The 10,072-nt window shown below is 45.9% G+C and overlaps 1 protein-coding gene across 1 annotated transcript in view; it reads right to left on the bottom strand.

The window, feature by feature from the left end:
- LOC107109155 (collagen alpha-6(IV) chain-like) overlaps window positions 1-10,072 on the bottom strand; it is a gene marked incomplete at its 3' end in the record, with an annotated part of 106,644 nt that overhangs the window by 41,065 nt on the left and 55,507 nt on the right. The window contains exons 17-19 of the mRNA XM_015409730.1: window positions 9,352-9,528; window positions 5,678-5,861; window positions 696-749 (exon numbers count right to left, since the gene is read on the bottom strand). Coding sequence (XP_015265216.1) covers window positions 696-749; window positions 5,678-5,861; window positions 9,352-9,528 — 415 coding nt within the window. The remainder of the gene's footprint in view (window positions 1-695; window positions 750-5,677; window positions 5,862-9,351; window positions 9,529-10,072) is intronic.

Below are 10,072 nucleotides of genomic sequence, written 5' to 3'. Positions count from 1 at the left end.
CATCGGCAGCCCCCCCGCGGGATGCTGCTGTTTGGGGGGGGGGGCTTCCCCAGCCACCTGGTCGATAGCAGATTGGGGCCCCTGAAATCAGGGGATGGCAACCCTAAAGCCAGTGCCTGTGACTCTCCTACAGCTAGACCTCTGTTCCTTCCCCCCTCCCTACGGACCGGAAGCTGTTTCTCCGCTCCCCCCCTGGCTACAGGCAAAGTGCAACCAAGGCAAGCAAAAATACAGCCGGACAAGTGAATGTATGCAAATGGGCGTACACTCCACGATTCGTGCTGAGAATCTGCATTTCCTGGAGGCAAACATCTTGACATTTCTGTTTTGAGGGTTGGGATGGAAAGCACAATCCTGGCTATAGCGCTGTGTTTTGTTCCGCAGCCACTGTAAGGCACATGCAGCAAGCAAAGACATGGAGATACGTAGCCATGAGGAAGCAGAGTTGAGCATTTAAGCACCCAGTGTGGGTTCAGGGGGAAAGCACACATAAGCAAGCTCTCTCTCTGTTGGTTGGCTGGCTTCGTTCAGCCTTCAGGGACCAACAAATGTGACCCCCTTCTCTTCTATCCCCTTCCCTCCCCTCCCTTCCCCTGGTGCTGGGCGTGTCTTGTGTGTGTGTGTCTTGTGTAATAATGGGAAGGAAGAGGATTTGCCCGTCATCATTTCGACAACAGCTGGGGCCTCGCTCTCACCTCCCAGAGTGTCTAAGACTCCATTACCAAACTCCTCACCGCAGCAGCAGTCACCTATACCAGTTAAGCAAAGGAGCACAGGTTAAACAAAGGCAGAGAAAACCCACAAGATCGAAAGCGTTTTCCTTCAACCACAAGCCACACATATTCACAGGCACTGCCGGCGGGATATAAATTCAAAAAGTCTGCCCTCTACTGGCTCAAAACATTGGGACATCCAGGTCCAAGGGATTTTGCCCAGTAAGGCTTTTGATTGGCCACTGGAGATCTGATTGGCCACGCAGATTTTTTTTAAAATGTAACTTTGGCAGCAGCTGCCACCAAAACACAAGGATCTTTACTGTGTAACTGAAGGTAAGCCGTGGCTGGCTCTGCCTTTTGTGGCGGTTATTTTTGTGGCAGCCATTTTGTGACCGCACCCACCACAGTGCGTCAGAATTCCGAAGGTGCTCGCAGGATCATACAGGTTGGAAACCACTCGCCAAGCCTGGCTGGCAGCGGTTCTCCAGGATTTCAGACAGCAGCCGATTCTGTGTGGTCTCATTTGTATGACGGGAAGGAAGATTTAGACCCTCTTCATTTTCAGAGGGCACATTTTGGAAGGGGGGGGGAGAACAGGGGGGAAATGCAAAGCATTTTGCCTGTGAATATATGTAGGCATCTTTTATACACTGCAAAGATGAAACATCCTCTTTCTCTCACTGGACAAAAAGTTTTAATATGCATGAGGCTGAAATAATATGAAAAAATAAAAGCGGCAGCAGAAAGCAGAAGACGTTGCTGTTAAAACCGTTGAGGAAAGCTGGCATTAGAACCTATGGGGGGGGGGGGAAAGGAAGGACCTTTTTTTTCCTTTCAACCGGCAGCAAACAACATTTCAATTGAGATTTGGGAATCTGGTTCTCATCGGAAGCAAACCCAGTTTCTCTCCACACAACCCCCCACCCCCTTTGCACCCTCTTAAGGCCAGGATGCTACTAACCAGCAACAGCCGATAGAGGTCTATTACAAAATAGGTACAGATCACGTTTGGCCACTGTAAACTGATTAAAGAGAACGGGTTGTTTAAACGGCATTTCCATTGCTTGCCACCTGGTCTCCTCATAGGGCAAAACCTACCATGTGAAGGTCCTCTTAGGCCAGAAAGGGCTTCCTGCTTGGCACCCTCTTGGAAGCACAGCAATGCCAGCGTAGGGTTGCCAGATCCCTCCTGGCAACCAGTGTGTGTGTGTGTGGGGGGGTAGGTGAGGACTTACCGGGAGCAGCAGAGAGGCCCAGCCTACATACAGTGATGTGTCTACATCACTGCCCACGTGACCTGGACGTGATGTCATCGCTTCCGGGACATCAGGGTGACACTCTGGCATTTGGGCAAAAAAACCCCTCTATGGTAAATTTGGCTTCTACCATAGAGCTTTTGCCCAAATACCAGAGTGTCGTCCTCAGTGTCCCAAAAGTGATGACGTCACTTCTGGGTCACACAGGTAATGACAGCGGATCTCCCTCTTTTTCTGGGGGCGTTTCCCCCCCCAGCTGATTGGCAGCGGGGAGATGGGGCGTGGGAGCGGGGGATCCCCGCCTTCACCAGGGGATCTGGCAACTCTACGCCAGCCTGGTTTTCCGGAATCTGCATACATCATGTCACCATGACCACCACATGCCCCCACCACTTCCAAGTCATGGGATGCGTCAGAACACTGAGGATGCAGACAGGAGTAGCCATAAGGTGACTTCCTTGCTTTGTCAGAATAATGCAGGAGCCCCCAATGGTGCCTACTGACACCTCTGCCGATGCTCACCAAGTGTTTTTAGAAAGGATGGGCAGGTGGGCCTCTCGCCCAGCAGGGCTTCTGATTGGCCACTGGAGACCCCATTAGCTGTGCAGATTACATACTGTTTCAGCAGCAGGTGTCACCTATGTTGGTTTTATTCTCTTGCGCCTCTTCTCCAGTGTATTTTTTAATTCAGCAGCAGGTGTCACCTATGTTGGTTTGATTCTCTTGCGCCTCTTCCCCAGTGTATTTTTTTTAATTACCTCTCTTTTCCCCATACACTTCAGTGTGTGCAGGTCTGCCTCTGGTGGCGGCCAGTTTGTAGTTGGCTCCACCTTCTGTGGCTGCCATTTTGCGATTGTGCCCCGCTCCCTGCGTCAGAATTCCAAAGGCCTCTCTAGCCCAGAATTCTGTTTCCAACAGAGGTTAGTTGGGAGCCTCTGGAATTTTGCAAGCAGGGCCCGAGACCATTCCTTGGGTTTGGCTCCAACATCTGGCTCCGGAGCACAGTTATTGTGAGCTTCGTGGCCTCTCTCTGAACCAGACCGGTTGGTCATGTTCATGGATTCTAAGGCACAAGCCTCCTCACAGGCTCTTGGAATTTCTTTTGCAAGCAGACAGGTTTAGGATTACACTGCAGAACTTGCGACATAACGTATTCAAATAAATTAAGGATGTTTAGTCATCACTGGGAAAACAAACCTCAGTGTTCATGTTGAAAATGCTAAGTGACAGTATATATAAGAGCCATGAGATTTTCAGTTCTGTGTGAAAAATGGTGTAGTAATTTTATTGGGGGGGCTTGTATCTAGAGTGACATTGCTCAAGGCCTGTAGGCTAAGTGAGCAGTATCATTAAGGTAAAACTGGTTTAGTTCTGAATGGGTTTTAGACAGTGACATATGCAGCAGTGACACCACTCAGAAAGGATGCACCCTGCGTTTTGGTCAGATAGGAAAGTTCCTCTCCAATATCCAGACAATGTGCAGTACTGACTGGCTGGTTCCAGTGACATCACACAACACCTCCACCCCATCCCTGATACAGATTTGTGATTTTTTAAAAAATAGTTACTGTTCTTTAAAAAGTGTGTGTGGGGACCAATATAAGGCGGGGGACCAAGATATGCCTAAATAACTGTGGCTGTTTTTTAGACAGTCTTACACATGGGGAGATGCAAACAGGAGGACCCAATCAGCATCACAAGCACTATAAGTATTGACATAGTATTGAGAGCTGGTGTGGTGTATTGGACAGAGTGTCAGCCTAGGATCCCGGGAGACCCAGGTTCGAATCCCCACTTCTACTATGAAAGTTTGCTGAGTGACCTATCTCAACTCTTTGCCTGGCCTACCTCACAGGGTTGTTGTGATAAAACTGAGGGTGGGAGAGAACGAATATTCTATGCTGCTTTAAGTCCCAACTGGGGAGAAAAGTGGGATATAAATAAATAAATAAATAAATGCAAAAATGTATCTATATCTGCTGCAATGCGAAAGCAGAGGGAGTCTGAGCTCATCAGGCCAGAGAAAACTCTGCTCAGATTCCCTTTTCCCCTTAAAGGGATGTACCCTTCCATTTCTTTTCAGGGCTATTCTAATGGATATCATGTAATGCCACCTGCACTGGTTGTCTCCTTCTCTGTACAACAAGAGTTTCTCATTATACAGAAGGGGTGCAGAAGATCTCCAAGCCCTGAGCCATTTTCATTTTTAAAGAGATTGCGGGGGGGAGTAAAAGCAGACAGAGCAGTTACTGGCTATTGCTTAAGCCAGAGAAGCATTTGGGTCACTTGGAAAAGAGGGCAGTCCATTTCTCCATGGTTAAAATTTGGAGGAGGAGGAAGAAGAGTTGGATTTATACCCTGCCCTTTACTCAGAGTCTCAGAGCAGCTCACAGTCTCCTTCCCGTCCTCTCCCCCCAACAGACACCCTGTGAGGCAGGGGGGGCTGAGAGAGCTCTGAGAGAACTGCTCTTGAGGGAACAGCTCTGAAAGAACTGGGACTGACCCAAGGCCACCCACCTGGCTGCATGTGGAGGAGTGGAGTGGGGAATCAAACCCGGTTCTCCAGATCAGAGTCTGCTGCTCTTAACCACTACACCAAACTGGCTTATTAGATGGAGCAAGGAAACTCATTCCGCCATGATCACAAAGTACATCTAGAAAACACCATTTTCTACTCTTTTGGACAGAAGGACACTTATAATGACGTTCCGTACTTTCATACAAACCACACTCCTATCTCATGTATTACAGACAGCACACTGGCACAGTTGCTTCCTCCTTTTACACTGATGCTGCTGTGCATACTTAAAAGGGACAAACATATAGTAAGAGCCACACACATAATTTACAAGTGATACTATGTGTATTTTACTCTTGGGTAAAAAAGGTAAAGGTAAAGGTTCCCTTGCTCGAAAGCCAGTCGAGTACTCTTGGGTACCTATAGGCAAATATCCAAGTTTTTGTAAGCGGCTGCTTTTCTTTAGGCTAGTTACACACCAATGTAGATTATCTTCTGAAGCTAGGCTTCAGCTTACAGTCACATTTCCTAATAACTTGAACACTATTTCCATTGACCTTTTACCCTCTTATGTTTCTTCAATGGATTCTTGAATATGACCCACGGACAAGACTGGTGGGCATACGTGACAGGGCCTTTTTGGCTGCGGCTTCCAAACTTTGGAAATTCATCCTGCCCCTTTGCTTCCGGCCTTGCAGAATGTTAAAACAGTTTTATTCCAAGAGTCTGAGCTGAATTTATCTCCTGATATGATGGTTTGTTTTAGCAGTCTTATTGACTGTCACGGAGAATCGCTGTATTTCTGACACTGCAATACTGCTACTATTCAATTTTTTGCTGCAAGCTATTTTTGTTGTGTTTAATGCTTGTATGATTGGCTTATTGGCTTTTAATTTCTTTTCAATTTTTTGCTGCAAGCTATTTTTGTTGTGTTTAATGCTTGTATGATTGGCTTATTGGCTTTTAATTTCTTTACCCGTAAGCTGTCCTTTTTTGTAGTAGAAAAGGGAGAAAGACATATCCTAAATAAATAATAAAACACAACTGGTTTGCTGAGTACCAGTTGTAAGACTAGGTCAGTGGGTTAAAACTGGAAATCCAGTTGGCTACTTTGAAAAGCAAGTGCAATGTTGATCACGTGGGCTTTAAGACAAATTCAAAAGGAGAAGCATCCCTGATTAATGTACCTTGAGGGCCTGGAGGTCCTTGCTGTCCTGGAAGACCGTTTACTCCTGGATCACCTGGAGGCCCACTGATTCCGTTTGGGCCTGGAAAACTAATGCCAGGGGGACCCGGCTCACCACGCTGACCCTTGAACCCAGGCTGTCCTGGCAGACCTTTCTCCCCGGGAAAGCCCAGGCCACCGTCACCCTAAACACAAAGAGGGGAAGCTGTTAACAGAACGAAACAAAGCCATGTAAAACGACCCAAGTGGACGTATCGAGAAGGAATCAAGAGGTTCACGAATAGCAACTAAGGACCAAATTGGATGTGACTGCGGTGAACAAGGAGCTGTGATCGGAGAAGAACCCTGGAGCTATGAAAGGTGGTGAGGCCAGATGTATACATGTTAGGGTTGCCAACTCTGGGCTGGGAAATTCCTGGAGATTTGGGGGGTGAGGCCTGGAGAAGGTGGGTCTTGGGGACAGGAGAGACCTCAGCTGGTTATAATGCCATAGAGCAGGGTGTCAATCATATGGCCCGGGGGCCGGATCAGGCCCCCGGAGGGCTTCTATCAGGCTCGCAGTAGAACTGACTGTCTTCTGCTTCTTCGTCCAGTTCTGCTACTGCTGCGTGATCATAGGTTTGCAGCTTACAGATACACACCTGAACAGCAGACTCAAGACTGCAACAGCACAGACATTTTGCTGCAATAATTCAGAGCAAGGGGTGTCAGTTATCAGACACTGTTAAATAAACAAAATATTGCAAGAGTGCTGATATTTTAAGCATGTTTTCATTTTTTAAGTAAAAGAAAAACCCTTTTTGCTTGTGTCCTTTATAAAGTTTATATCTCTGCTACCTGGCGTTACATTTTATGACACTCATGGCCCGGTCCAACAAGGTCTCATTTACGTCAAATCTGGCCCTCATAACAAATGAGTTTGAGCAAGAGACCAGTAGCACCTTAAAGACTTAACAAAACGTGAGGCAGGGTAGGAGCTTTCCTGAGTCACTGCCTGCTTCTTCTGATAGGGATCTGAAGAAGTGAACAGTGACTCACGAAAGTGCCTACCCTGCCTCCCATGTTGTTCGTCTTTAAGGTGCTCCTGGACTCTTGCTCTTTTCTATTGTTCACATGTTGTTTCTTTTGCTGGTTTGTACTCTGAGCCTTGTTCTGTCTTCTAAGATTGTAACGCAGGGGTTCCCAATGTGGTGCCACGGTGTATGTCAATACCTTTCCTGGTGCACACCAAGTGTTTTCAGAATGTGGGCTGAGCCAGGTGGGGCTTTTGCCCAGCAAGGCTTCTAACTGGCCAATGGAGATCTCATTGCCTGTAAGGAGTTTTTAAAATATTGCTTCAGAAGCAGCAGCTGCCACCACAGCACAAGGATCTACATTCTGTGACTGCAGGTAAGCTGCAACAGCCATTTTTGCGGCTGTACCTACTATGCTGTGTCAGAATTCCAAAGATGTCCACAGGCTCAAAAACGCTGGGGACCAGTGTTCCCTCTAAGCTGAGTTAGTGTGAGCTAGCTCGCAGTTTTTTAGCCTCCAGCGCACACATTTTTGTCTTAGCTCAGGAAGGATGGCTCCAGAGCAAACTAATTTGTGCAATAGCCAAATCGCTCACTCACAACTTTAATGCCAGTAGCTCACAAAGTAGAATTTTTGCACACAAAACTCCACAACTAGAGGGAACATTGATGGGGACTCCTTCTGTAACATTACCCCCCCCATTTTTCTTGCTATTGCCTATTTTCATTGTTGTATTGTTAAACTTTCGTGTGTCGCTTAATATGCAAATGAGTACCTGCTACAAAAAGAGCCCCGGACTCCTTCTGTAACATTTGCCCCCCCCCCATTTTTCTTGCTATTGTCTATTTTCATTGTAGTATTGTTAAACTTTCTATAAGTTGAAAAGTAAAGTAAAAAGTAAAGTATATGTGGCAAATCTTTCCGATTTCCCAAGGTGGATGCGAATGGTCAAGATCAATTTAGAAAGAACAGGACTCTCTCCTGAGAATCTTTTGGCGCAGAGCAGTTCCCAGGCGAAAAGTACCATCAAACAAAGGGTGCGTGATACAGAGCGACAGCGAGATTGAATAAAAGCCCCTTGTTTCCTGGCCCCAAGAGAGTCCAGATATGCTATGAATATGGCCAAATATTTTACGTATTTGGATGTGCCATCTCATAGAAGAGCTTTTACTTTGGCTCATTATGCAGTTATCCCTTCAAGGGTGCTAGATGTGAAATATAGGAAGATCCCATATGAAGATAGATGTTGCCCTTGTTCGATTGAAGAAAAGGAATCGATGGTTCATATGTTCTTTAGGTGCCCGTTCCAATGACACACTTCCGGTGATGTCAGGGGGTGTGGCCTTATGACACACTTCGGGTGATGTCAGGGGGTGTGGCATATGCTAATGAGTTATGCTAATGAGTTCCCCTAGCTCTTTTTCTACAAAATGACCCCTGAGATACGTTATGAATATGGCCAAATATTTTACGTATTTGGATGTGCCATCTCATAGAAGAGCTTTTACTTAGGCGCGTTGTGCGGTTATCTCTTCAAGGGTTCTAGATGCGAAATACAGGAAGACCCCATATGAAGATAGATGTTGCCCTTGTTCTATTGGAGGAGAGGAATCGATGGTTCATATGTTCTTTAGGTGCCCGTTCCATCAAGCTCATAGGTATACGTTTATATCCCCATTTTTAGACAGACCATCAGTAGATGCAGATGAGACCTGCCTGGAGAGATTTTTAGTTCATGACAAGCCAATTATCTCCAGACAAATAGCCAAATTCTGCTCCTACTTGGTAAAATTTCACAACAAGACCCCTGGTTATGTATAGTTTTTCTTTGTAGGACTTGTAATAATTTTACTTATATTAGACATTTTAGATATATCTTAAGGGTTTTTTGGGGGGGGATTATTATAGTTCATAAATATTTTAAGGTTTTTATAACTAAACATATTTTCTGTCCTGGAATGAACTTCTTTGACTGTATAATATTGTATTCTTATGAAAAGTGATCTTTGACCACAAATAAACCATTCATTCATTCATTCATTCATTCATTCATTCATTCATTCATTCAATCTTTCTGACTCCTAGGGCAAGGTTGACTGTCAGGGCTTTGCTTCAAGGGGTCTGGGGAATCGTTGTTCTCAGTCCTCTCCCTGCTAGTCCCTCATATTATATTTTAGTTTTGTCAGTTTTGTGACTACTATTTTCATCCAGCAGAAATCTCATCAGTTTCCTCCAGGGTCATCTCTCCCTGAATCAGAAATACAGGCATGTTACAGCTTTTGTATCATATATATCTTTTAAACTGCATCCTTAGAGATCCTTGACCCAAGTGTGTGCTTTCCCTCAATGCTAAAAGCCCTCTTGACAATAACTATTGTCCTTTAATCCTGTAGTCTTCACATCCGAGCCTAAGGCATGACAGGCAGTAAAGACCATAAGAACATAAGAGAAGCCATGTTGGATCAGACCAATGGCCCATCCAGTCCAACACTCCCATTAGGAGATCCACCAGTGGGGCCAGAACTCCAGGAGCCTCCCAAGCACAAAGGATACAGAGCATCACTGCCCCAGACAGAGTGTTCCATTCATACCTTGTGGCTAAGAGCCACTAATGGACCTCTGCATAAGAGGTGCCAAGTCTTGGCATGTGTATAAACTTACTGGAGGGCCAGGTCGACCTGGCAAACCTGGGACACCGTCCCTACCAGGGGGCCCTGGAAGCGACGGACCTCTGGGGCCTACATCCCCTGGATCTCCCCGGAAGCCTCTGCCAGTGGTGAAAGATGCTTCTCCTTTTTCTCCCTTCTGGCCAGGAGGGCCAGGCTGACCAAATAAATTCTACAATGCAAAAAGATACAAAAACAGAATTAGCAAGTTATGGGGTGAACACAGCAGCTCACTTCAGACAACATGAGCCACGGTTAAGAAAATTCAGCTGTAGTCTAGCATTATGAGAGAACTGTGACAGACTGATAAAGCAAAATCAGTACCCACGATTTGAAGAGGGTTTGCTAACCACAGTTTGTACAAAGTATAATGCTGTGATGTCTAAACTGGTAAAGCCACAGGTATGGCCGCCATTTTGCCTACAAAGGCCATCTTTCCCAGACAACAAAGCACTGAGGAAACAGAAGATCAAAGCAAGCAAGAGCTCCAGAACCATGGTTTTGGCTCAGAACTATGATTAGCATGAATCGTGATTTGATGGGTTTATAAAATTATGCACCAGCTGGCGAAAGGGAATAGTGAGAACTTCTTCTCCCTCTGCCATAATACCAGATCATGAGGGCACCCAATGAAGTTCACAGGCATTAACAGCAGGATTATGTCTTCACTCAATAAATAATTAAATTGTGGAATTCACTGTCAGTGATGGTCACAG

This window comes from Gekko japonicus, unplaced genomic scaffold (genome assembly GCF_001447785.1).
Source record: "Gekko japonicus isolate JY-2015 unplaced genomic scaffold, Gekko_japonicus_V1.1 scaffold3932, whole genome shotgun sequence".
In the NCBI taxonomy this organism is placed as follows: domain Eukaryota; kingdom Metazoa; phylum Chordata; class Lepidosauria; order Squamata; family Gekkonidae; genus Gekko; species Gekko japonicus.
The sequence above is the reverse complement of the archived record's forward strand: the minus strand, read 5'-3'. Positions and strand labels throughout refer to the sequence as shown.